This window comes from Panthera leo, chromosome B2 (assembly GCF_018350215.1).
Source record: "Panthera leo isolate Ple1 chromosome B2, P.leo_Ple1_pat1.1, whole genome shotgun sequence".
NCBI classification, from domain to species: Eukaryota; Metazoa; Chordata; class Mammalia; order Carnivora; family Felidae; genus Panthera; species Panthera leo.
In genome coordinates, this window is record NC_056683.1 from 148,951,542 (window position 1) to 148,979,219 (window position 27,678).

At 55.7% G+C, this 27,678-nt stretch overlaps 1 protein-coding gene across 5 annotated transcripts; it reads left to right on the forward strand.

The window, feature by feature from the left end:
* Nucleotides 1-325: 325 nt before the first annotated feature.
* Nucleotides 326-27,678, forward strand: CCR6 (C-C motif chemokine receptor 6). Of its 5 annotated transcripts, none has more exons than XM_042940290.1 (3): nt 326-619; nt 25,543-25,648; nt 25,747-27,678. In XM_042940290.1, the coding sequence occupies exons 2-3, from the start codon at nt 25,640-25,642 to the stop codon at nt 26,866-26,868; spliced, it is 1,131 nt and encodes a 376-aa protein (XP_042796224.1). In that variant the 5' UTR covers nt 326-619; nt 25,543-25,639; the 3' UTR covers nt 26,869-27,678. The 5 variants fall into 5 exon arrangements, with proteins under 5 accessions (XP_042796224.1, XP_042796227.1, XP_042796226.1 ...); XM_042940293.1 differs by lacking the exon at nt 326-619 and adding an exon at nt 2,157-2,483; XM_042940292.1 differs by lacking the exon at nt 326-619 and adding an exon at nt 7,591-7,734.

Below are 27,678 nucleotides of genomic sequence, written 5' to 3' on the forward strand. Positions count from 1 at the left end.
GGTGATGTTTGCGACACACTGATTCTCTATTCGTTGTATTTTTACCTACAAAAGCATCACTCACATTTTCTTTCAGGCTTTTTGTTCTTTTCAGAACAGGAACGTGGGTAGTTGGTTATAAAGTTCATTAGGTATTGTGTGGAGCTTTTCAGAGAACTTTATAATTATTCTCATTAATTTGGAATTTCCAAGAAGAATGAAAAGATATTCCACAGACTAATAATTCTGAAACAAAAAGAATGTGTATCTAAAATTGAGATTATCAAGTGACCTACTTGCATAAACTTGTCTTCCTTCCTCCACGTTACTTGTTACCTTTGTGTGATCTGAAGTATGTTCTGGAAGAAGAAAATTTGTGGTGAGGCAGTTCACCACACCGCCCAGCGTGTGGGCCAAGAATGAGAGAGCCGTCGCTCGGGAAGGTCGCCCGGCAGTGAGCGTAAGGACACCCAGGGCGCAGGGGCCCTTGGGCGGGACAGCATCCACGCGGTCTTACGTGGCAAGAAGGCCAGGGTGTTTACGCCGGTGAAGAGAACCCTGAAGATTTAAGAAATCTGAGATTGAAGGGGAAAAGGCAGTGGCCGCTTCTTTGTGGAACAAAGAGCTCCCTCTCCCACTGGTAAGTTTCTGGCTTGTTTTGGAATTTAGAAAATGTCGTACCTGTGTTGTCTTAATAACTGTTTAATGACTTGAAGGTAAAAACAAAACAAAACAAAACAAAAAAACGTTGCAAAGTTGATATCCTCAAGTTCCGATGATGGTCCTTGGAGGCGGGTGTGATTCGGGACTCGGACAAAGTCACCCCGTCAGTCTGGGGCAGTGGAGGGATTTGGGTCCAGATTTGTCCGATGCCAGCGTCGGCGCTCTTTCTGTCTCACAGAGACGTCAGACACGACCTTCAGCTGCCTGTGACCTGATGCCAGGGGGCTTGCCCACTGAGAGGCCCGTAGCATTGGCCAGGAGCCTAGGAAACTAGGAGCAGTCATGGGCATGAGCCATCACTGTAAGGGAGACAGGCACACTCTACGAACCCAAGCCCCACACAGTCTCCCTGACTTGCCGCGCACGCCGTGGGCTGTGTTACAACACGGGGTGCTGCTGTGTGTCCACATGGATGGAGTGCAGAGGAGGGGAGAGGCTGTGTGGGGAGAGGGAGGGAGTGACATGGACGACCGGAGAAAGGGGTGGGGGAGCCTGGAGGAGAGCGAGGGGTGCTGGCCAGCAGGGGTGACGGCAGGAGGAGGGGTGGGGGAGGCAGGAGGAGAGCGAGGGGTGCTGGCCAGCAGGGGTGACGGCAGGAGGAGGGGTGGGGGAGGCAGGAGGAGAGAGAGGGGTGCTGGCCAGCAGGGGTGACGGCAGGAGGAGGGGTGGGGGAGCCTGGAGTGAGCTCGGCTGGGGGCGCGGGGCCACCCGTGAACACGCGTTCGTATGGGCACGTCCTCCTGGGTGCGGCCCAAGAGGCTTCCCCATGGTGTAATTCATGGGAAGATATTCTTGTGATAACATCTCTTCCAGGCGAAAGTGACAAATGGGTGACAAATGGTTTCGCCGTGTTGTGGGTTACGGTATTGATGCCATTAAAAAAATACCGTTGCTGCATTTACACAACGATGCTGGGGACATATGCCTGGATCTTGCTTTGTGTTTGCTCGTATTAAATGTCTCAGACCTTCTGAGCCGTCCCTTACCTGGAGGTCTCTCATCTAATTATATCAAGTCCCTGAGGCCGACTCAGAAAGAGGAAACGAAGCCGGAGAGAGAGAGACTGCGCAACCAAAATAAGTCCCGCTGAGCCCGGACCTCAACCTTGTGAGTTTTTTCCCAGGGGAGACCCTCAGGTGCACACTCAGATGGCCGACTCTCATTTTAGGCGCAGTTCTGATAAGTGAGGCTGTTTGGCTTCCCGAAGTGGAAAGGTCAAGTGCCTGAGTCAGACCCTGAGAGCCGCAGGCCCGGCAGCCGTCAAGGGCCGGGGGGGAGGGGAGGGGACGGATCCCGAAGGACAGACTGGACGGCGCCACGCACGTCACCGGGGGGGGGGGTCGCGTCGGGCCGACGGGCGGGGCCCCGGGAGGCGAACAGCCGGGGCCGGCAGTGGGCGCGATGCGGCAGAAGCTGGGGACCGCGGGGACACCGGGCGGGGCTGGCCGGCGGCCCGTTCGAGCGGCGCGTTCGCGTCCGACGGCCAGGTCTCGGCTTTCAGCGCAAAGCTGCCAACGATCGCCCTTCGTTGGAGTCACGTGCAACCGCCGGGCACCGCCGAGGGGCGGAGGGCGGGAGGCTCGGTGCTCAGGTCCTCGGTCAGAGCCCAGAGGACATAATGGCCACACGCCGGTCTTAAAATCCGAGAAGCGTTCCGTGGCAGAGAGGCCTGGTTCGGAAACACAGACACTCCTTCTTACCTTTCAAACCTTGTTTCGTTTTGGAGGAAGAACGAGGGAGCGGGTGTGTCGAAAACAGCACCGAGCAGAGAAAGAAGACAGGTGCGAAAGACGGGCGGCCGGGGAGGAAGGGCGAGAGGTCGGAGGAAGAGAAGCGAGGAGAGAGGCAGAGGCTGCAAAGGGGGGAAACCGAGGCAGGGCCGGCGGCCTCGCTGGCGGAGGGTCCCCGCCCACGCGGGGGTGCGGGGGTCCCAGAAGCGGGGCTCTGCGCCTCCCCGCTCGGCGCCCTCCTCCCGCCATCGGCGTCCTTCCAGGTGGGGAGCGCTCCGGGCTCCTCCCGGCCCCGGGCACACCCTCCTCCTCGCGGTACCGCGGCTGAAGTCCTGGGGGCCAGGGCACCATGAGCTTCCTGAATGCAAACTCGGAGCCCTCAGCGGAGGCCGTGTGGACCCTTCCTGCTCAAGCGTGGTGCTAGGACTGCGGGATCGCAGGCCCCACCCGGCCTGCAGGGGTGGGGGCTCCGCATGGAGCCTCAGCCGTAGGGACGGGCCAGTGTAGGGACGGGTCAGTGTACTGACGGGCCAGGGTTAGGAGGCCGCCGGGGCTGCTGGCCTTGTTCTCCCTGTAAATTTGCTGCAGGGATAAGCAACCCCCCTTTTCTGGTCCAAACCATGGAAGCAGCTGCCTGCTGTGACTCCCGGAGGGGTTTGGGGTGTGTGTGGGTGTGTGTGGGGGTGTGTGGGGGTGTGTGGGGGTGTATGTGGTGTATTTGAGGTGTGAGGCATGTGCGTGTGGGGTGTGGGGGTGCAGGGGTATAAGCTGCGGTGTCTCTGAGGTGTGTGGGGGGGGGGTGGGAGCAGCCTGTGACCGTCTATGCCCACGTCCCCTTTCTCATGTCTGTAGCACCTTTATAAATCAGCCTGGCCTTTGCCATCAGAATGAAAATGCATCTGGTCCCGAATCTGGGTCACCGGGGAGCGCAATGAATCGGCGGAGGCCTCCGGCCCTTTGCTCGGCACCTCTCCCCCGTCATGCACAGCGAGCCCCGTGGGGAACCGAGGCGACGATGTCTTTACAGGCTCAAGGAAGGAGGCTTGAGCCTTTCTTGTGGCTTTATCTGACATCAAAGTCATGTGACGTGTGGCTTCCAGATTTCTTTCTGGCAGATAAACAGATGTTTGAGCACAACACCGTCCCCTGTGTTGTGCGTACAATTAAATGAAAATACGATGGGACAAGTCAGTGTGCGTTGCTCTCTTGGTCAGTTTGAGCTTTCTCGGGGTCTGTGGGGTCAGCTGGACTGACCCTGGGAGTTCCTCCCGCAAGCGCTTCTGAAACCGTGGTTGGCACAGGGGCACGGGGGTCTCTCGTCTCCAGCCTCGCGTGGGCCAGGGGGTCCGAGCCCGGCCCGGAGTCCTCTGGGCTCCCGATCTGGCGGAAAGGTGCCGAGCAGACCCTCCCGTCGTCCTCGCTCTATCTTGTGGCGAAACTAGTCATGCCCGCCTGGAGGCATTTTGTGCTAGTTTTCAGTGAGTCTGAGACAGACCCGTCCCGTTGGAAGTTCGTTTTAGGGCTACTTAGAGCTGTTTTCTTCATCGTGATCATGTCGTCCGGTAGAGGAGGGCATGTTCCTTGGCTGCCCGGACCGAGCCGGGGCTGGTGCCCAGCAATCCGACATTTCCTGGATCTGCCTTGAAGCAAACTAGCCTGCTCACGGTTCTGGAAACTGACAAAAAATGATGCTTACAGGAACACCCAGACAGCGCAGATGGTCGGGAAACATCTAGAGGGTGCAAATTTTCCAGCAGTGGTACCTGTCATGGTCGTTGCAGTCCCCATCTCCCAGTTCTTAGAAATTGTTTCATTGTGTGAACGGCGTATCTCGTTGACCATGTGTCTGAGAGACATGGAAAGAAAGGGACACTTCTTACATTAACCCCCTAAGCCCTCACCACTGTCGCTTTAATGTTTCCCATCCCACGCTCCATTCTGATCAGAGTTTTCTCATCCTTTCTCACTTTGACTTACAACAACTCATAATTTTTCACACTTACGGTGTCTAGAATGTTGTGGTCAGAGTTAGAACTTTATTTATTTATTTTTGAGAGAGGGAGGGGGGGAGAGAGGAGAGGGAGAGAGAAAGAGAAAGAGAATCCTAAGCAGGTTCCACGCTCCGCACAGAGCCCGACGTGGGGCTGGATCCCACGACCCTGGGATCATGACCTGAGCCGAAATCGAGAACCAGAGACTCCACTGACCGAGGCACCCAGGCGCCCCAGAGTTAGAGCTTTAAACGTGGGACCTCGAGCAAAATTTTGTAGAGGTGGCTATCGGCGTGAGGCCAACCCCACGTCTTGAAAACCTCGCCTTCGTGCTGTGTCTCTGGAAGACGGGGGGAGCCCGCACCTGTCTCGCTCCCACAGGAGCACTTTCCTACACTGCCTCGCTCGCGTCCCTCATTCTCCTGGACTCCCCAGCTTTCCCAGACCCTTTCGCGGGGCCCCGGACTGCCTCTTCCACACGCTGCCCTCCCAGCCTTTCCTTGCTCCCACTACCGCCTAGCTCCTTAGCTTCAGGCCAGACTAACCTCCGTTCCCGGGTACGTGAGGCCACAGACCCGCCGTGTCCAGTCTCCTGACTCGGCTGCACAGCACATCTGGGGAGGGGAGAGAACGGCTCCAGGACCGGGAAGCCAGTCCTCCCCCTCCCCCCCACCAGTTCCTCCTGTCTCCCAGCTGAACCGTCTCCATATCTTTTGGCCCAAGTTTTCCTCTGATACAACGGAGAAGGAGGCCAGCGGGCGCTTGTCCCGGGGGGCGGGGGGAGGCAGCCACCTTCCCCGTGGCCCCCCGGCCCCGGGCCGACCAGCCTCCCTCCTCCCCTCGTCCGTCCTGGTTTCAGGCCCAGTCATGCTCTGCAACGAGGCAGCCGGCTGTCCTAACTGTGGCAGGGTGGACGGGCTCCTTCACCCCAGTCCCCGGGGCCGTGACTTCCGTCACACGCAGAGTGACCGGCCCAGGACCGTCCTGGTCTCAGCCCTGAGGTTGCCGCATCCCGCGAGGCCCTCCCGTCGCTGGCGAACCCGGCTGGTCGGCCCTGATCCCGGCAGCCCCACGAGGGGAACGAGGAGGCCAATGCTGGCGTGAAGGGCTGACCCTTGTTGCTGTGGGCTCAGGGGTCCCGTCCTGGTCTCTCAGGGGCCGGGGTCTCCTCTGCACTTGTGGGCTGTGCCCGGGGGCTAAGCAGAAACAACCCGAGTCAGAGAGCCAGAGGGGGTGGTATCCGTGCCCGGGTGAGGGTCCCGGGGGTCCGGTGTGGGGTCAGAGGCGCTGAGTCTTGGAAACTGCGCTCGTGGTTGCCGCTCTCCGTCGCCCCATTCCGTGGCCTCGAGTCTCAGTGCTGATCTCTCGGCAACAGATTTCCTAAGCTGCGGCCTCGGTTTCCTCGGTGTCGTCTCCTTTAAACCCTCGCAACCAGCCCTCACCCGGACGTTCCCACTGAGAGTCTGTCCTCAGGGAGCACCGTGAACCCTAGCGACCGCACACGAAGGTCGCGTTTGAGTCCTCACTCTGCACCTGCCTTCGGGCCCTGTCCTGCCCTGTCTGCCTCAGTAACGCCGTGGCAACTCTTGTGTGGCGTGTTCTTCCGGCCACTTCTTTCCTGTTTCCCTCACTTCAGTTTGTCCTTCTGCTCCTAAGCATAAGCGCAGGCTCGGAGAGCTTCCGTCCACACCTCTGAGCTCAACCACACCCTCTCCACACAGAGCTCTTTCTGCACCTCTGCTATAGCTGCTCATTTAGGACCCAACACCACCATCGCCATCACCAGCATCCCCACCATCATCATCACCATCATCCCCAGCCCCATCATTCCCATCATGACCACTGTCATCTCCATCATCATCATCATCATCATCATCCCCATCCCCATCATCCCCATCGTGACCACCGTCATCTCCATCATCATCACCATCATCCCCAGCCCCATCATTCCCATCATGACCACTGTCATCTCCATCATCATCATCCCCATCATCCCCATCGTGACCACCGTCATCTCCATCATCATCACCATCATCCCCAGCCCCATCATTCCCATCGTGACCACCGTCATCTCCACCATCATCATCGCCACCATCATCATCATCAATTTTTGTGGGCCAAACACTGTGCGTGATAAGCACTTTATGAATCTTTACATGAATCCTTTATAAATCCCTAACCTTTATCTTATCAAGGAGGAGACAGACCCCCAGATTAACTTGACAAACAACCAGTTTGCGGCTGAGATGGATCTAAGTCTTGTCAAGAATCTCCAGTGACACAAGCCTCCGTTTCCTCACAACCCGTGTACCCTACATTCAACTCGTTTCCTTCCCCCTCAGATCAGTGTCTGTGATTTCTCCTCATAGGAACACGTTACAAACTTCGAAATAACTTCCCTGGGCTCATCTCTCTCTACCCCGTTGAGATGAAAACTTTGGCATCATTTCTCTTGTTTCTTACTAACTTTTCAAAACATCTCCCAGACATGCCTGAACTTTGGGATCAGATGACATGACGTTGAGCCTCCTCAAGGTCTGAAGCGTATGAATTTGAGGAAGTTGCTTTATTTCTCCGAGTTTCAGTTGGACAACGCCAGCACGGTGTTGTGTGAGGATTAACGAAACAGAATAAGGGAAGCGCCAAGGTATGTACCCACAGTGCCAGGTGCCAGTCCTTGGACAGCTTGTCCCTAGTCCGCCGGCTCCCCCCTCTCTGCATCACGATTCCGCTGTCTCTTCCTCTGCAGTGGGTTCCGTGACCTGTCACTGCACGACTCACCAAACTCGCCTGCTGCCGGTCTCCTGTTCTGGCCCGTTTGTGCTTCCCTCGCGGGCGCTGCTTGCCCCCCTGCCCCTTCCTACCTGGCTGGGTCCCCCTCGCGCTTCCTGACCGAGCACCGTCCTTCTTCCCCAAGGCCCCTGGGACCATTGCAGCGGCCAGAGCACGCACCCCCTCCTCCTCTCCACTCCCCCCTTCTCGACGCATCTCCTCGGTGATGAGTCACATTCAGCCCTGCCGCACGGCACAGCGCCGTGTGAGGTTCTTAAAAGCAGGAACTAGACCGCGCCAGCCATCTGTGTTCATGGCACCACGCACGTGGTAGGTCATCTGGAATGTGAGCTTATAGCAGGCAAATTAGGTCGGTGTGGAGTGCCTTTTACGAGTACAGTTTTCAGGCCAGAGAGTTTAGGGCGTAGAGTAACCGTGTCGAAACTCGGCAGGTGCAAAGGCATAGCGGGCGGTGGACCTGAAAGGTGTACAGCTTGACGTCCTTGCAAATCCTAAAATTTGAGATGTCGGCAGAGCCGGTGAGTCCCCTACGAAATGCACTTTTATCCTAACTGGGGGATTTGCTGACGTAACTCGATGAATAGCATTTTCTTATTTGTATATGGAAGAAAAGGGATAGACCCAAACGGTGTGGCACGGATCTAAACCACTGCTGGATTCGATACCCTATCACCGACGTACCTGCTCCTGCCTTTCCCGGAACACCGCCATTTTCCATTTCTCATTCCTTCCCTCATCCTGCCCCCACTTCCAGCACCTGTGCCAACTGCTGCCTCTCTTGGGGAGGATGTGTTTTGTTGCTTCCTTCCTTCCTTCCTTCCTTCCTTCCTTCCTCCCTCCCTCCCTTCCTTCCCATATAATTTATTGTCAAATTGGCTTCCATACCACACCCAGCGCTCATCCCAACAGGTGCTCTCCTCAGTGCCCCTCACCCACTTTCCCCTCCCCCCCACCCCCCACCCCCCCTCAGTTTATTCTCAGTTTTTAAGAGTCTCTTATGGTTTGCCTCCCTCCCTCTCTGTAACTTTTCTCCCCCCCTTCCCCTCCCCTCTGGTCTTCTGTTAAGTTTCTCGCGATCCACATAGGAGTGAAAACATATGGTATCTGTCTTTCTCTGCCTCACTTATTTCACTCAGCCTAACACCCTCCAGTTCCATCCACGTAGCTGCAAACGGCAGGATTTCATCATTTTTAATGCCTCTTGATGATTTCACAAGAGGTGTAGAATGCACGATGAACGGTAGAGAGCATTCCGGTTACCTATCTGCTGGCAAACCACGGCCAGCCGTGGCTCACAACAGTGACTTGTTATTAACTCTTGTGGCTCCGGGGGCTGACTTGGCTCAGCTGAGCGGCTCTGGTGCACGTGAAGTCAGAGGGCGGCAGGTACCTGAGTCCTGCGAAGGCTCCAGGGGGCTGGCTGGTGTCGGGGACCCCAGCCGAGCTCCCCGCCAGGCTGCTTCCGGCCCCTCCTCGCACGGTCTCGGCCGGGGTCCCAGAGGAGGCCTGCACCCCCGCCGTGGGGGGGCTGCCTTTCTGTGACTCGGCCTCCGAAATCCCCGATCGCTACCCGCGCTGGATGCTAGCGGTCAGGCCGCTGGCCAAGTGCAATGCAGGTTCAAGAAGACGGAAATTAGAGTGTACCTTCGGACGCACGAGCGGCACTCCCATTTGGGGAGGAAAGGAAGTGAAAGTGGCCTCTTCCAGGGCCATCCCAGGGAGGAAACACAGCACCGACCCACAGGTGCCCAGGTCAGCGGGGTCTCACCACGCCAGCACCCCGCCGCCCCAAACAAGACCCGGATGTGCTCCCCACAAACGCTGCAGACGACTGCGTTGTGACCCGCATCCTGGGCCGCGGGGACTGCTCAGCAGGAGTTGAGTCAGCGAGGGCCACGGGCCTTCCCAGCGGTTGAAGGGGCATCGACTTTTCCGGCCACGCGCCCACCAGCAGACATCGGTCACCTGAGTGTCAAACACCTTCTGACACTAACCTCCAAGCTGAAAGCCCGTCAGACCCTTTGTCATCCTCTAAGGAAACAGTACAAACCGTGAGGAAGGCGACTGGACTGAGAAACATTCTTTACACGACTGTGGCTTGAAATCGTTGACATTTTGACGATTCTGTACGTTTTATGATTTAAGAAGCGGTTTCTTCATGATTATCGACATTTGCCGAGTCCCTGGTGTCCCTTTTAACTTCTTCTTCCTTAAGGGAGCCAGTGTGGGTTCTCGGCCGTGGCTGCCTGGCCGGGGCCTCACTTTGGTGCTGTAGTCGAGGGTCCGGAGAGGCCCTCCCAGGCCCCAGGGCTGCCGGCCGGCAGTTAGCGTGGAGCAAACAGCCTCACCTCGGAGTCTAAAGCGATTCCTACGGCTGCGATGTTCATTCACCAAACCACACCCGGAATTTGTCCCGAACGGACTTCTCACGTTCACCGTCAAACTTCTCGGACTGGAGCGTCGTATATAGAAAATGCATCCCTGCATGCCGCATTTCTTGCTTTCACGGAGCTCGCCGTGTCGGTGCAGGTGCGCGGCCCGATTTAAATTTGGGGGAGATCACGTAAGGCTGAGACCTCACAGGATTTTCGACCCAGGAAGTCTCTGGAGAGATCAAGGCAGAGTGGGCCGAGCCTCCTAAGGATGACCTATGCTATGGATCTGCTTTAAACTACAGAAGGACTCTGGAGGCACAGGACACAGCAGGCACGTGCGGGCCAGTGGCCCCAGGGTAGCGGCCTCAGCCGTGGGGCCGTGGAATGGAAGGGCGCCAGGCCCGCGGCTGGCTCTGCCCATCCGTGTCTCCCTGGGGGCGGGAGAGGAGCGCGAGGGGAGGGGGTCGAGCCTGGGGAGGCTTTGTGCCACCTCTGCCTCCTCGAGTTCCACTTCTGAAGGGTGGCCCGCGAGTTGGCCACAGGTGTCCCTGCCCCCCAGGTAGGGCGCTGTGACTGAGCCCCTGCTCTGTGGCTGCTTCCCTGTGTGACCGCACTGTTCAGCTTTTCTCCACTTGCTACTTTGCTGGACTTGGGGTCTTAGCACAATCAGATTTCCCTTTCTTTCTTTCTTTCTTTCTTTCCTTCTTGCTTTCTTTCATGTTTATTTTACTCATTTTGAGAGAGGAAGCACAAGCAGGGGAGGGGCAGAGAGAGAGGGAGACACAGAATCGGAAGCAGGCTCCAGGCTCCGAGCTGTCCGCACAGAGCCCGACTCAGGGCTCGAACTCACAGACTGTGATATCGTGACCTGAGCCGAAGTCAGACGCTCAACCAACTGAGCCACCCAGGCGCCCCTACATTTATTTATTTTTGAGAGACAGAGACAGTGTGTGCAGGGGAGGGGCAGAGAGAGAGGAAGACACAGAATCCACAGCAGGCTCCAGGCTCCGAGCTGTCCGCACAGAGCCCCATGCGGGGCTCGAACCCACGAACCGCGAGATGGTGACCTGACCTGAGATCAAGAGCCGGACGCCTTCCCGACTGAGCCCCCAACGCCCCTCCTTTTAGATGCGGACTAGCTCCAGGCTGTAATCGCGGTGGAAGGGCTGACCTTCCCATCTGCCTGTCACACACGGCCATTGCAGGGGAGGTTAGCAGAGAGAGCACAGGACACACGGGGACCCGGTTCCCCAGGTGGCCTGGGGCCCCCAGCAGGCGGCCCTTCCAGCAGCTTCCACCTCCGGCAAGGGGCAGGAGCGCGAAGGGCGGAGGGATGAGGAGGCCACGGCAGGAGGAAGAGCGGGGAGGCGGTCCCTTTTCTCTCCACCCAGCCCCGGCCTGTCACAGGGACAGAGGGAAGTCACTTGGAGGCGGGCCTCTCGAACAGCAGGGGACAGGGCACCTGCCTCAGTGGGAATCTTAAGCTCTGCCACAGACACCACCTCGGGACTCAGGGAGGAGAGATCCTTATTCAAAAGGACTATTGTAAGGCAGGGCCAACGGGTCCCTGCGACATAAGGTCTGTGAGTGGCTCGGAATGAACCAGAAAACGTTCTTGTTCCGCAGGGTGAGGGGAAGGAGAAGAAGAAGCAGGCGGTTTGGGGGGGGGTGGAAGCTGGACACAGGGAAGGGCCGGTCCTGCCAGGACGAGCGACCGCCGTGGCCAGCCGGGTCCCGGGAGGAGCGCCGAGGGGACAGAGTGCAGGGGTGCACAGGAGGCCTGAAGCCTGACTGACGGGCGTGGACTCCGTGCAGGGTGAGCACCCAGCGGTCGGGGCGCCCGGTGAGCTCAGCGAGGGGAGGACCGACAGCGCCGGCCGGTCTGGCCTCGGGTCGCGTTGGTCTCTGGGTCCCGTCGCTCTAAGACCTTTGGCACTTCCTGGGCCTCGACTTGCAGCAACACACCCTACGAAGATCTGGATTATGGTCCCAGAATTCTTTCTCTATTTCTTTCTCTTTTTGCTGTTTTTAAGCCCCTCACACCTAAACATGAATCCCCCGGGCGAGTCCTCGGTTACCACGTCGAACCGCAGGGCGCTCCCACCTGTCGCCTGCCGTCTCACAAAGGGCCCAGGCCCAGGGCTTAAGGACTTGCGTGTTGGACCCAAACTCGCCGAGAGCCCCGTCTGCTTCGGCACTGTTCCAACTGCTCCACGGGGACGGCCGCCGATGCTTCTGGGGACACGCCGAGGCCGCTACCTGACTGGGGATGGGACCGGGGTGTGGAGAGGGCCAGTGGTCTACCTGTGGGGGCACAGGTTTGGGGGGAAGGTGGGCACAGGGGCTCCAGGGGCCGCCTCACGGAACACAGTCTCGGGCGCCCTTTCCCAAACATTTCTACGGCCCCCCGGGCGGTTTGCAAAGCGCCCTGGTTCACGGGAAGTAAACGGGCACAGGAGGGGGAAGGCGCGAGGGCAAACCACAAGCGGCCACACGTGGAAAAGCAGCTCAAAGGCACCCTGAGGAGCACCCAGCTCGGCTCCGCGGCCGGCGTGAGCCTGCTCCCGGGGTCATGTGATCGCTCGATCACCTACGGGACGTACACGGTTAACCTTCTGCATTTGGGCACATAGGCGTCACTCTTCAGTAGGAAGTGGTCGCAGTTCAGCAACTCGCTCTCGGCCACTTTTGGTCTCTCCCTGCTTTTTTTCTGCACGACCAGTAGAAACTGCATCGGGTCAACAGCATCCCGGTGCTGACGGGAAGCATCCCCGGGGGCCTCGGGCAGGACGATTCCCGTCGGATCCCAGCGCTTCTCAGGTGAGCACGGCCGAGCCCCTCCCTTCTTTGAAAAGCATCTTCACGTCCTTGACGCCCCCTCCTGATGGAGCGGTGGCCCTCCGGGGATTTCCAGAAGGCTGGCGTGGTGACTGCGCCACTGGATAAAGCTCAGTCTTGCTTTCGCCAAGACGCTGTCCTTCTGGGTTGAGGAACAGGGCCGGGCTGTCGGGGATCTTGCCTTTCCTCTCAGCGTGCGGGCGGTGATCTCATCTCCACCGCCCGGACGACTCGGGCTTTGCTACTTTATGGGGTTAAACCCCCACGGGGCAGCAGTCTCGCGTGAAATGCAGCCGTTTATGTAGCTAAGCACACAAAGAGTTTGAAGAACTAGCAACAGAGCTAAGAGACGTTTTGGCAGCAATGCAGAAAGCGATTTGTGCAAAGAAACACGGCGAGGGGGCGTCTTGCGCGGCTGGAGATTGAGGGGGAAGGAGCTTGTCAGGTGTTATTTAAGAGAAATCGATGGGGTGGAACCTTTTATGAGAGTCAGGGAAATACAGAAGAAGCTCTGATAAGGGCTGCAAATGCCATCACGATTGTGAAGTCAGTGTCTCGTGACCACAGAAGAATACATAATGATCTTCAAGATCTCAAGCCTGTCCCAGGCTCCCTCCAAAGCCTGTGTAGCAGCAAAACTAGATACTGTGGAGATCGGCGCTGTGAGGACGTACACGCGAGGTCCCGATTAAAACTATTCTTGAAGGGATGAAAAGTTTAATTTCTGCAACCGAAAAAGAAAATGTAAAAGCGAGCTTCCAAAGAAGCAAAGGAAACCAAAAGAAAAAAAAAAAAATCACCAACCTATATACAAATCATTGGAAAAAACCTTCTGGCTTCTCTCTTAACCACTTATTCGAAAGCAGAAGGAAGCTGGCCTAGAGTTTCAGCTCTGCTGCTCTTTATCTAAAAAAGGATAAAACACCGTGAGCCCGCGGTTCAAGTGATTGAGAAAACACACATTTATGAATACCGACAATTGCTGTGTGAGAGATTCTGGTATCAGTTAAGAGGCTGTACAATAAGTAGGTTATTTAAGATCTTCTGGGGATTTATGGGGCTTGAGGAAAACCCTCTGGAGACAGAGTGAACGGGACGGTAAGGGTGAACAGCCCTCCAGCCTTCCATCTGTAGAATGGGTATAGCGTCTGCCTTAAAGGGTTTCTGTGGAGTTAAATGAGATGATAGTGACCCCAGCGTCCAGTGTGCACTTATAACTTAACGTGTAGTACACCCCACAGTGCTCTCACACACGTGCACACAGGCATGCACGCATATACGTACACACGCCCGCATGCACACAACATACACACGCAGGCACACACAACACGCGTGCACACAAACACACGTGCACAAAAATACACACGCGCGCACACACGTGCCCACATAAGACACGCCTGTACAAACGCACGCACACGACATACATATGCAGGCACACGCGTAACACGTCCACACGTGCAAATATACGCACAGAGCCCACGCGTACTCATACACTTAGGCACACAGGTGCATGCACACAGGCACACACCTATCCGCTCGTAGTTGGTTCTTGTTCTGTACCCTGCGGGCCATCGCTATTTACGAAAGCAAACACAGATTTAAAACCCTCTGCTTTAATTCAACTTATGACAGACCGTGAAAACGACTATAGAATTTGTTTTCATTCAGACGTGAAGCTTCCCTTGCTGATGATATTTTGATGAATCCTAGGAACGTTTTCCCCTTACTCAGTGTTCTTGGGCAGAGTCTGCCCTTGGCCAAATGGGCAGTGGAAGCCGGCCTGTCGGCCGCCCCCTTCTGCTTTTTCAGCGCCTCCTCCCTTCTCTAGGGGATCCTACTTCCCTTTCGCTGCCCTGTGTCGGCCACCGCCCACTCCCGGCCCCAACGGGCGGCCGGCCGGCCCGAGGCTGTGTCAGTTAGCCGGTCCCAGCTAGGACACTCGCAGTGGTGGCCACCTGCCCCCGGTCAGGTGACCGAACACCCCCCGGAGCCCTCAGGGCTCCAGAGCAGAGGTGCGGCGGGAGGGGTCCGCCGAAGCCAGCAGGCTCCTGTTGGGGGCGGTCGGCCGGCCCGCCCCTGCGCTCTCCTAAACTGTAGCCAGTGGATGGGCCGCTTTCCTTGGCTTCCTGGGCGGGGTCTGACTTTTAGGGCACAGACCATCAGACGGTCTCCTCGTCTGTGAACGAGTCAACCAATTAGCGGTTACTTTCCGAGACTCTCTTGCCTGTGGTCTCCAACAAAAACCACGCTAGTTTATTGCGATAAAACCCTAAGTCAGTATTTTAAACGCTATCTTTAAAAGCGTTACTCCACTTAGGTAACATCACATTTTTCTTCAAGTGACACTTTCTTTTCACGTGTGGTCACCAGACCTGTGACGTGTCGACACCCAAAAGCAGACACTGGGATCAGTTACCGCACGTCTACGTGTTGTCCTGGGAGTTTAGCACATTTGCTTTTCGCTTAGAAGGGCGATGTATCTGTACGGTTTCAGAACGTGACTGGGCAAGTCGCACGACATTTGACCTGTCGTCACGTGACTCTAAAACAGGAAGGGGAGGCCCGCACAGGCACGTCTTCCAACGAAAGCTAATTTCTGAGTCGGGGCCGCTGCGAGAAGAGTCAATCAGGCATCAGCGTGAGGCCCGCATCGTTTTTGTTTCGTGCGGTTTCTGAGTGAAGGGATACGCCCCAGGTTAGAGACTGAGGACGCCGCGCGGTGCCTGAAGCTGGGTGACCCTCTTGCCTCGCTGGCGTCCCTCGCACGCTCGCCGTATCAGGCACCGTCAGCCCTGGCGGGACCGATCTGTCGGCGAACGGCAGGTGTGCCCGGAGCTTAGCCCTCTCTTTGAATGAGCTGATGCATACCTCCTCTGGGTCCGCTGTTTCCCAAGTGTTTTCCAAAGAACACTGGCTCCAAAGGGTCTGTGGGTGAAGTAGGTTCGGGGGATTGTGATGGCTCAAGCAGGGCTGAGAGCCGTTGACAATGCGCTGCCACGTAAGGATCCAAGAGGAGGGTGCGGTTAGCGGCATTTCCCAAACTTATTTAACCACAGAGCAATCTCTTCCCTCTTCCCTTCCTTCCTTTTCTCTTTCTACCCAGAACCTTTCTGGGGACTCTCTTTTATTTTATTATTATTATTATTATTATTTTTTAACGTTTATTTTTGAAGGAGAGAGAGACAGAGCGTGAGTGGGGGAGGGTCAGAGAGAGGGGGAGACACAGAATCGGAAGCAGGCTCCGGGTTCCGAGCTGTCAGGACAGAGCCTGATGCAGGGCTCGAACCCACGAACCGTGAGATCATGACCTGGGCCGAAGCCGGACGCTCAACCGACGGAGCCCCCCGGGCGCCTGGGGACTCACTTTTGAAGTCTGGTCTGTTCCAGTGACTGCGTCTCTTGGTGCCGGAATCCCCCTGGGAAGGAGCAGTTCCCGCACGGGAATAAGGGTGACGGTAATGTGCGGGGCGTGTCGACTCCAACCGCCGAGTGGTCAAAGCAGACACTCACGGGACCTACAGATCTCACCTGAATCAAGCTGTTCTAACAAATCAGAAGACCCAGGCGACCACCAGGCACAGAGAAACATCCCTCTCCTGGAGGAGCCCCAAACCACTAGACAAGCTCACTAAAAACGGGCTTTGGTGACAAATTAGCATAAGGTGTGGGTGGAGAGCGAGTGTGGAAACACTGTTCTCAGACACCCCCAGTTTATACCCACTCATCACACAGATGGAAGGTCCCGGGCGCCTAGTTCCCATCCTCCCGCGGACCATGCTCCCGGTCCCTAAACTCGGGTTTCTCTGCAGTCAGAAATGTAGGGGCACAGGGTCGGTCTGCTTAAAAGCACGTTTAGGTAGGGACCCCCGGGATTCTGTCCTGCGGCAAATGCCATTAACGTACTTCCAAGGACGGCTGGTCAAGGCTCCCGGTCCCTGGCGCCCCGGCTGGAAGGGGCTGCTTGCAGCCTCCTTTCCAGAGGCTTCTAGCGCGAGAAACGCTGACTCGGTAGGTCCCATCCTCCTCACGCCTCCTCATTTTCAGTACAGACTCACCCCCCTGTGCTTGACAGATAAGCATCTCCTGGGGGAGCCCGGGGCCGGTTTTGCAAACTGTTCCTGATGTTGGGGGTGGCGATGTGTTTGTGGAACCTCCGCTTGTTGCTGGGCGGCTGAGGCCGGACCCTCGTTCACAGGACAGCCTTGCGGGAGAGCTGGTGACTTCCTTCCCACCTGACCCCTGATCGCTTTTAGGCGAGGTGGCTTCCGTTCTGATACAGTTGTTCCTTGTTTTCATCGTGGCCGTTTGGCTCTAGCTGAGTCCCGCCGGCATTTTCCCCCAACTTACTCAAAATTGCTCTAAATCCGACGGAGCGGAGGCGGAGACCCATCACCCACCTCATTGCAGACCCTGCAGTTCTGCTTTGGCCTAAGAGGGTGAACACATTGAATTCAACAGGACGCACGCACCGAGCCCCGTTTTGGTTTTCTGTTGCTGTCCTCACGACGTCAGCGGCCTAACCCACACACTCTTCGAACCTCCCAGTTCTGGAGGTCGGGGGTCTGATGCGGGTCGTGCAGGCTGAAACGGGCGTCTTGGCAGGGGCTGTGCTCCTTTTGGAGCCCCTAAGGGAGGATCAGCTCTTTGCAGGTGCAGGGCTGGGTGAGGTCCCCGTTGTCACGTTGGCTGTCGGTGGGGGCCGGGCCCGGCTCGTGGAGCCCACTCACCTGCTTGGCATTCGAAGCGACGACGGACTGAGTCCCCCCCATGCTTTGAATCTCTCTCTCCCGCTCCCATCTCAGCTGGGGAAGGTCCCCACTTTTACACCAGGCCTACCTGGGTAATCTGGGGTCTGCTCTCCATCTCAAGGCGCTAACGCTTGGTCCCATCCGCAAAGCCCCTTTTGCCGCAGGAGGGCACGCGCGCGCAGTTTCCGGGGGTTCGGGCGCGGACGTGGCTTGGGGCGCGGACGTGGGTCCTGCTGACCACCTTGTCTGTCAGTACAGTGTGTGTGTGTGTGTGGGTGTTAGTGAGTGTGCAAGCAATACGTGATCGAGGAAGGGGGATACGATGTGGGTGAAAGGAAGCTTACGTTAGGTGGCTGGCCAGCAGGCTGACTGGTGTTGTTCCCTCTGCATGGATTTAGTCGTCTCTCCATGAAATATCATATAAATCTCTTAAAATGTATCCTGCTGCCACACTTTCCGTGTGATTGCACCTGCGAGTTGCAGCCTTCGAACCCATGTTGCGACACCTCCTACTTTCGCCACGGAATTTCGCCATATTGGATTTGCCTCATTGTTTGATTCTGTCCAGAGTTTTTTCACACTGATTCACCCAACATAATGATTATATTTTCAGGCGTCGGGTCACCTCAGACGTGATGAGCCTGCCTCCTCTCTTTTTGTGCCTGACATTGATAAAAATGACGGGCAGCACAGGGTTGAGGACAGGGCCCAACATGGGGCCAGTTGGGGTCTTTGCCCAGGCGGTCACCCTACTAGTGAGCCACCGAACCGTCCTCCACCCAGATCGTACTCCCACGTCTTTGTTACTTATCAATTTCAGATTCTTTACACGTTTATTTATTTTGAGAGAGAGAGAAAGAGGCAGAGAGAGAGGGAGGAACGGAACTCCAAGCAGGCTCCACGCCGTCAGCCCACAGCCCACAGCGGGGCTCCCACAGTGGGGAGCCCCACAGCGGGGCTCGGACTCACGGCCGGTGACATCATGAAGATCGAGAATCGGACGCTTAACCTACGGAGCCACCCGGGCGCCCCTGCAAATTTCAGATTTAATCGTAGATTTATGACGTCTGCAACGCCTGATCTGCAGGTTCGTGGCCATGACAGCCAGGCGTGGAGTGCCAGCCGGGCGTCTCTGACTGAGCACCCACCCCCGGCATCCTTGCTAACACGCTTCAGCACCCTGCCGGGCATCCTCGCCAGACGTTTGACCCCACAGGAGGTGTTTACCTTCTCTCCCCGCACATGAGTTTTGAGAGCTCCTACACGGTCTGTCCTCTGCTGGGACTCCACGGGCGTCGGTCAGCGGAGGAGGACGCCGTGCTTCTCGCGTCTCACTCGGTGCGATGCCATGGCGGGCCCGGCGGGGTGCGAAGCCTCTGAGGGGCTGACACCCAGGCAGGTGGTGACAGTGAGTCACCTCGGAAGCAACGCTCAACGCTTCACTCGAGGCGGCTGCACACCAGGGAAGGACAGTCTTACCTGCAAAACCAGATTGAGTAGCATAATATTTCTAAGTGCGTCATCATGATTTCTGCCCGAGGCCTCAAAACTTCCTCCCAAGGGCAATTTAGAACCGTCTGTCCCACAGATTCTCTTAAAACCAACTGGTTTTGTAGGCATGTCTGTATTCCCGTCAGTCTGAGAGGCAGCGACTTAGGAAACACTTCCATTTCAAAGCTAAGCTGATTACATTTTGGGAATCAGTTGGGGCCGATGCACTTACATGTGATCTAGTGACTTCGAAATAAGGAAGGTCTGGCAGGAATGGTGGCGATGGTGAGGACGTGAGAGAGAGAGAGAGAGAGAGAGAGAGAGAGAGATGAGCTTTAAAAACAAGGTCGGGCGGGACTCCCGTGTCCCGAAGTCTCCCAACTGTGGGTTCGTCGGCTCAGCAAAGAATGATCAGATTTGGTGATAACGCCGGCCGCTCCTGTCAACCACTGGCGGCCAACACACAGTACCTGCCACCTCTGGTTCAGGGACACAGGTCTTCAAAAACGTCTCCGTGTCTCTACCACCCCGGTCTGTGCAACAACAACAACGAAATGCAGAACTTGTGTCTCCAAAGAGGCGATCTTGCTGCTCAAGATTGGAGGTGAGCGAGATACGTGAGCAAAACACCTTCTCTGCGTGATGTGGCGGCACAGACGCCAATCTGTCACCAACACGGTTTCCTGAAAGCAACTCACATGATTTCTGTGGTGAAAATGGTGGCCCGGTGCAGGCTGAATCATTTCCAGGCATGGCAAGTGACTGGCATCCACGTGAACTTGACGACACTTTTTATCGAGAACACAGATTCCTGCTTAACCACAACCGCGTCACCTTCACCATCATCCAGATTTGCAGGCTGTGCCTTCCGAGCAGGCGCGAGCGCCACCCCCGCCCCGCCCCCCGGCTGCTGGGCTGACCTCACCACGGAGCGTCTCTGGCCCCAGCCTTCTCTTCGCCAAGAGCCGGTCACCTGTTCTTCTTCTGGACCTTCCAGGGTCCCACGCAGGTTCCCAACGGTCTGTTCACCCGACAGCTTCCTGGAGCTGGAGCTGGTGCGTGACTGGTCTCTGTACCTACAGTGTCGTCCTCAACAGATGGTTCCCGAACAGTTGCTGAGCTCAGTTACATTTGAATTCGGGAAACATGCTATGTCACAGTGTGGGGGTCCGGCTGGGCGCTGAGCACACGGCAGGTGGGGACGTCCCTCCCGGCCTTTCCACGGCTCCCTTGTCAGCCTCCCAGCCTCCATGTGATCTGAATGTCACCGTGTCACCCCCCCCACGTGACCCCATCTCCCTGGGCCCCTCGGATTGGCACGTGGTCGTCTCTGTCACCACGCCGGCTCTGTTCCCTCTGAGCGTTTCCTGCCGTTCCCCGCAGTAGCCCTGTGGCCCCCGTGCTACGGCTCACACGCTGCCCTGTCCCCATCCCCCTCCCGCTCACCTGTACCCCTTCTTTCCCAGGTCCTTCCTTGCGAGCCTGCCACAACCCCCTGAGTCCTCTGTGAGGACCCTGACCTATGGCACCTGTTGTCTCGAGGTATTTTACTAGCCTCGTCAGGGCAGAGTTTACTTAGCATTGAGGTCACCGATTTGAACTATGTGATGCGATACGTTGTGACAAGGCACGCCGACGTCACCGTCCTGATGGGGAACGTTTGCATCACCAGGACAGGGTCCCTGTGCCCCCTCAGCCAACGCTGACCCATGACAGTCGCCGATCTGATTCCCACTGCCGTCGTGTTTGCTTTTTCTAAAGCTTCACATAAATGGAATAATGTGGTAGCTGGTATTACACGTCTGGATTCTTCACCCAGCGGGAGGCTTTTGCGATTGGCCCGTGTTGGAGCCCGTATCTGTGGTCCGTTCCTTCTTGCTGCCGGGCGCTGCTTTATCACCCGGGGACAGCACGATGCGCTGTTCTGTTCAGCGGCAGATGGGAGCTTCGGTTCTTTCCACTTTCTAGCGATGAGTGTGAACGTGCCGTAGACTTTCAAGCGCTGGCCTTTCATTTTCTTGGGCGACGCACGCGAGCGTCGGCTGCTGGTTCGTGCAGTAAGTGCGTGTTTTACTTCGTATGGAACCACGACCCTCTTTTCTCACCGTGGCCGTGGGGGTTTGCGTCCCGCCACCAGAGCGTGAGCGCTTGGAGGGCACATCGTCACCCGCACCTTCTGTCTTGTCTGCTCGCTCTTTCAGCTACCAGCTTCCGGTGGGGAGCGGCGTCTCAGCGCAGTTTTAATTTGCGTTTCCCGGATGATCAATCGCCTCGAACATCTTTCCTTGTGCGTAATTGCCGTCCATGTATGTCCTTTGGTGAACTGACTTCAGACTTTTTGCCTGTTTCTTGTTCAGTTGTGTTCTCCTGACACCGAATTTTAAGAGTTCTTTGTATCTTCTGGATACAATCCATGATCAGATTTAAGGTTACAAGTTTTTTCTCCATTCTGTGGTCTGTGTTTAATTTTCTGAAGCATTTTTCAAAAAGCAGAAGCTTTAAATTCTGATCAATTTATCAAAAGTTGTTTGTGTGTGTGTGTGTGTGTGTGTGTGTGTGTTTTCCCGTTCATGCCTTTTGCAATTTAGATAAGAAATCTCTACCATTCCCCAGGGCACAAAGATTTTCTCTTCTGTTTTCCTCAGATGTTTCATGGTTTGGGCACTCGCATTAAATCTATAATTCATTCTGAGTTATCTTTTTGTTTGTAGCAGGAGGTCAAAGTAAGGATCAACTTCCTTTTTTTTTTTTTTTTTTAATGTTTATTTACTTTTGAGAGAGACAGAGACAGAATGTGAGTGGGTTGGGGCAGAGAGAGAGAGAGGGAGGCACAGAATCGGAAGCAGGCTCCAGGCTCCGAGCTGTCAGTACAGAGCCCGACGCGGGGCTTGAACTCATGGACCTCGAGATTATGACCTGAGTCGAAGTCGGAAGCTCCACCGACTGAGCCACTCAGGTGCCCCAGGAGACAGAGAATCCGAACCAGGCTCCAGGCTCCACGCCGTCAGCACAGAGCCCGACACGAGGCTCGAACTCACGAACCCGGAGATCATGACCTGAGCTGAAGTCGGACACTCAACTGACTGAGCCACCTAGGTGCCCCAGGATCAACTTCTTATGCATGAACATCCAGTTGTTCCAATACCATTTATTGCCAAGATTGCGTTTTCCCTATTGAATCAGTTGTCCGTTGACGTGCAGTCTATTTCTGGACTCCATTCTCTTCCATTGATTAGTGTGTCTGTCCTGTTACCAACAGGATGCTGTCACGACACCTGTAGCTTCGTAGGAAGTCTTGCAATCAGATAGTATGAATCCTACGATTCTGTCCTCTTTTTCAAAACTGCTTTGGCTCTTCTAAATCCCTTGGATTTCTATATAAATTTTGGAATCGGCTTGTCGGTTTCTTCAGGAGTCCTGCCACAATTTTGATTTGGATTGTGTTGTATCTGTAGATCAATTTGGAGAGAACTGACACCCTAATATCGAGCTGTCTAATCCTGAACCCGATACAACTCTCCTTTTGTTTAGATCTTACTTTCTGTCAGCAACGTCGTATAGTTTTCAGTATGGAAATCTCGTGTCGATTTTGATGATGTAGTCGTAAGTATTTTATTTCATGTTTTTGATGTCATTGTGATTTTTTTTCCAGTTTCAATGGCCAAATGTTCCAAATATTTCTAGGGCAGAGAATTACAACTGATCTGTGTATGTTAATCCTCATCAGTGTTTGTTTTTTTTTTTTTTTTTTTTTTTTTTACATATTATATATTTCATCTACAGAACATTGATTTGGGTCTTTTTTGTATCTTTTGTTATTTTCTCCACTGTATTTATGCTTTCCTCTACCTTTCTGAGCATTTGAAGTGTATTTGTACTAGCTACAGAGCAGTTTTTTCTATCATCTCTGTTATTTTTCTGTTTGTTCATATAGATTATGGGTCATATTTTCCTGTTCCCTCAAATGTCCGCATTATAGTCCGTTAGTGGCTGTGACAGGTTACCACAGGGTGGCTTGAACAGCATACATTTATTGCTACAGTCGGGGAGGCTGGGAAGTCCAAGATTCGGGTGCCAGCAGGCCCATGTCTAGGGAGGACCCCCTCCTGGTTCAGTCTTCTTGTCGCCTTCACGTGGGGGAGAGCAGACAGAGAGCAAGAAGGCTGTCATGTGTCTCTTCTTCTGAGAACACTAATCCCACACGAGGGGAAGCCCCACCTATAGATGCCACCACCTTGGGATTGGGCTTTAGCGTCTTTCAGGGAGACACAGACATTCAGCCTACGGTGGTCTAGAGATTTCTGTTTGGGTGCCTGACATGAACTTCACATGGTCGAAGGCTGGATTTTATCGCAGGTTTTTGTTCTGGAAAGTAGTTCTATTACAGGAATCAGATGGATCACATCCGAGACTTTCTTTTGTTATGGCAGGACCAGAGCAGCGTTTAAGGTAGGTTTATTTGAGTGGCATTCCTCCGAACACGGTACTGTTCCGAGGATGCTGTCCCATGATCTGGGACTTAGAAGGTGCCGCTACTCTTCCTGCGGGAGAGAACCATTCCTAGCCCGCGAGGATTCCAAGGATTTCTCTGTGTCTCCTTTCTGGGATCAGTCTTGCCTTGCTTCCTCTCAAGGACACGTCTCTGCCGCTGTCCTTATTTTTCTGTGTGTGGCTCCCTCCTCCCCCATATTTTGTCTCGCAAAGCATAGCTGCCTTGGCCTCCCAGGACTCCGATCCCTGCGTCCTCGGCGGGGTGGCCGTTCCCGGGTCAGGTAGCCCCCACGCCCTGCACTTGGAAACTGCTTCTGTGTAAGTTGGGGCTTCACAGAGCTCGGGGCCGTAGCACTCTCTGCCCGCTCTCTTCTCGTCAGGGACCATAACCCTGCGACACCAATGTCTGAAAACTGTTATTGGACATACTTTACAGGGTTTTCTGGTTGTTGAATGCCGTAGGGTGCATTCGGTTTCTGTTAATCCCTCCTGGCTGGAACCGTTAATCTTGTGGTCACGCTTGATTGATATGGTTCACCTGATGATCTGTTGCCATATCCACCCCCTCCTATTCTCTCACACACAAAGGCTTTACTTTGTGGTTCTCCATGCCCTAAAGCCCCGAGAATGTATGCTGGAGGTGACTGCAGATGTGCCCAGGTGACCCACGCCTCCCCCTAGTGGCACGTCCAGGGAAGCGGCTGGGAGGCGGCAAAGACTCCCCAAGTGACAGCTCCAGGCATCAGGGAAGGAACGGGCTGGGGGCCGCCCCATCCATGACTGTGTAAGCAGCACGATGAGAATCCGGCGATATGACAAGTAGGCTCAGAAAATCCTTCAGGGCGAGGGCGAGTTTTGTGTTATCCTGACTTCCTCCCAGAATGTCAGGTATGGGTACTGACTGTGTAGGTGATAGATTCCCTGCCGGTGCACCTGGGGCGGGGCGGGGGGGGGGTAGGGTGGAGGAGGATGATGAAGACACATTTGACACGATTATCAGCATCCTGGGCCAGGGAACTTATTGGGGACGGGGAGGGACAGATGATATATCAGGACGGTCACACTCAGTAACAGAGAATGGTTGGATGTGAGGGTCAGAGAATTCTCCGTCCTTTCCTGTTTGAGTTTGTTTCAAACGCCAGTGGTCAGAGCCCTTCCCTCTGAGATTCCAGCTCCGCACTCACTCGTATCCCGGCGAATTTCTTGAGCCGGGCCCCGGGCACTGCCCCTCTTGGCTTTGACCTTCCTCCCCGCGGTCTGGTTTCTGACGATTAGGATGTCGCTGCCCCTGCAGGTTAGTGGTTGTTGGCTGCAACAGCCGTGACTTTTAAGAAGCACATGTACGTCCCTCCTGCCTTTCGAGCCCGGGAATCTTAGTGTATCTTGAGGATGACTGTCACGTTTAGACTTTTAAAAAAAATTCTACGGGAGATTCTCACATCCCCAGCAGGATGAAAAACACCGAATGATTCTGTCAACTAGTTGCAGGCAAAGACTGTAAATTCTAAGTACTGTAGACGCACCTACACTTCTGTGGATGTTGTTCAGTGGAATCTTATTGAACGTAATTAAACTGACTTTTGCACCAAGATTTCTGTGTAGGTCAGAATCTGTGGTTTTGCTGCTATCACCCTTCTTTACGCTATAGATCGGGGATTGACAAATGACGCCCCATGGACTCAAGCGCATTCATTTGTGAAATTGTTTATGGTTGCTTTCACGCCACCGGGGCAGGTCTGAGTAGTTGGGACAGAGACTATATGACCTGCAGAGGGAAAATATTTACCATCTGGTCCTTTACAGAAAGAGGTTGTGGACCCCTGTTCTAAATGAATATTTTGAAACAAATATTTTGGGGGGGGGCGCCTTGGTGGCTCGGCTGGTTGAGCACCCAACTTCAGCTCAAGTCGCGATCTCAGGGTTTGTGAGTTCAAGCCCCGCATCGGGATCCCTGCTGTCAGTGCAGAACCCACTTGGGATCCTCTGTCCCCGCCGCTCCCCCACCCCCCGCCTCTCTCTGCACCCACCCTGCTCACACTCTCTCTCTAGAATAAAACATTTTAAGTTGATGTGTTTATTTTGGGAGAGAGAGAGCGGGGGAGGGGTAGAGAGAGAAGGAGACAGAGAATCCCAAGCGGGCGCACGGAGCCGATACGGGGCTCGAACACGCGGACCGTGAGATCATGACCTGAGCCGAAGCCCAGAGTCTGATGCTTCCCTGAGCCCCCCAGGCGCTCCCCCCCGAATGGATATTTTCACGTAAGCCAGCATGCCGCACACGCTCTGGGTCCTCGTGAGACGGAATGCTGGTAACGCGATTCTCCGGCTCCCTGGGAACATTTCTGTCTCAACTACAGTGTATCTTGCTTTCTTTCCTCCTTAGACTCACTTCTCTACTGTCTCCGCTGGTGAGCCGGAGGGGCTGGACGCCCACCCCCTTCCGTACCAGGCCCGTATTTTCCGCCGCAAACAAGAGCGCGATGAGCGGGGTGAGCGTCTAGTCTCCTTTGGCGGGGGTACCGTTTCGGTCAGCCGGGGCTCCTCGGAAATCACACTGCAGCTAACTCTACCTCTGTTCGCCTTCCAGGAACCGATGAACATCAGCGACGTCTTCGGTCTGAGTGAGGATTACTTTGGGTCGGGTAATAATAGCTCGGATTACTCAATTGATGACAGCACGTTACTGTGCTCCCTGCAGGAGGTCAGAACGTTCTCTGGGCTGTTTGTGCCGATCGCTTACTCCCTGATCTGCGTCTTTGGCCTCCTGGGCAATGTTTTGGTGGTGGTCACCTTTGCTTTCTACAAGAAAGCCAAGTCTATGACAGACGTGTACCTCTTGAACATGGCCATCGCCGACATACTCTTTGTCCTCACCCTCCCGTTCTGGGCCGTCAGCCACGCCACCGGTGAGTGGATCTTCAGCAACGCCACGTGCAAGCTGATGAAGGGCATCTATGCCATCAACTTCAACTGCGGGATGCTGCTCCTGACCTGCGTCAGCATGGACCGCTACATTGCCATCGTCCAGGCCACCAAGTCCTTCAGGCTGCGGTCCAGGACGCTGGCGCACCGCAGGGCCATCTGCTTCGTGGTCTGGGTGGCTTCCATCCTCATCTCCGGCTGGACGTTCACGTTCAACCAGAAGTACGACGTGCACGGCAGCTACGTGTGCGAGCCCCGGTACCGGGCGGTCTCGGACCCCATCAAGTGGAAGCTGCTGATGCTGGGGCTCCAGCTCCTCTTCGGCTTCTTCATCCCGCTGGTGTTTATGATCTTTTGCTACATGTTCATCGTCAAGACCCTGGTGCAGGCTCAGAACTCCAAGCGGCACAAGGCCATCCGCGTGATCATCGCGGTGGTGCTGGTGTTCCTGGCTTGCCAGATCCCCCACAACATGGTGCTCCTGGTGACGGCCGCGCAGCTGGGCAGGATGAACCGCTCCTGCCAGGGCGCCAGGCTGCTGGGCTACAGCCAGAACGTCACCGAGGTCCTGGCCTTCCTGCACTGCTGTCTCAACCCCGTGCTCTACGCCTTCATCGGCCAGAAGTTTCGGAGCTACTTCCTGAAGATCGTGAAGGACCTGTGGTGTGTGCGGAGGAAGCGGAAGGCGTCGGGCTTCTCCTGCTCCAGGCTGCACTCGGAGGCCTTCACCTCCAGGCAGAACAGCGAGACCGTGGACAACGACAACGCGTCGTCCTTCACCATGTGACCGGCCCGGGGCCACGGCCCCCCGGGCGGCTCGGGGAACGTGCACTTGGACCGGGACCCCGTCCCCCCGTGGGACCGGCCGCGGGGGTCTCATCCCGACGGGGCGGCCGGGGCCCCCGCGTGGCGTGTCCCCACTTTTCTTCCCCGCAGCCCCGAGCCCCCCGGGGCTCCCCACGGCTGGCGTTCCCCGGAGCAGAGAGGACTCTTGACAGACGTGGACGTTTTCGGAAGCAGGCGTGGAACCGCCCCTAGAGCGCGGTGTCTCCTGGTCACAGCACACACGCGCGGGGTTCGCGAGATGGAAGCAGAGAACGTCACACGAGAGCCTCACACGAGGCAGCACAGGCAGACGCTGAAACGCGTTCCCCGGGCTGCAGAAGCGGCCTGGCGGACGGGAGAGAGCGGGTCGCCACGCGCCGTCGGGAGAGCAGACGTTTGCCTTATTTCCCTGGGAGAACGGTCACTGCAGATACGACAATTCTCCTCCAAAAATCTGTTCGACAGAGTTCCACGAAGACGCATGCCATCGGCACGCTTTCAGCACACGGAGGGGCTTAATAAATACTTGTTACACAAAGCGTAGTGAAATTGGGGGTTGGAGTACAGTCGGGAGTGTTAGGTGTTTAAATCTGAGTTTTAGAATGGAGCAAGGAAGCTTCCCGAGACAGCATACAGAGAATTTTTACTGCGCGTCCACAGCGGGTCAGAAGCGGCACACACATGGGGGGATGTGGGTAGGAAGCGCTTCACGCTGGTGGCGAACAGGGAGGGAGGGAGAGAGAGAGAGTAAGAGAGAGAGAGAGAGAGAGAG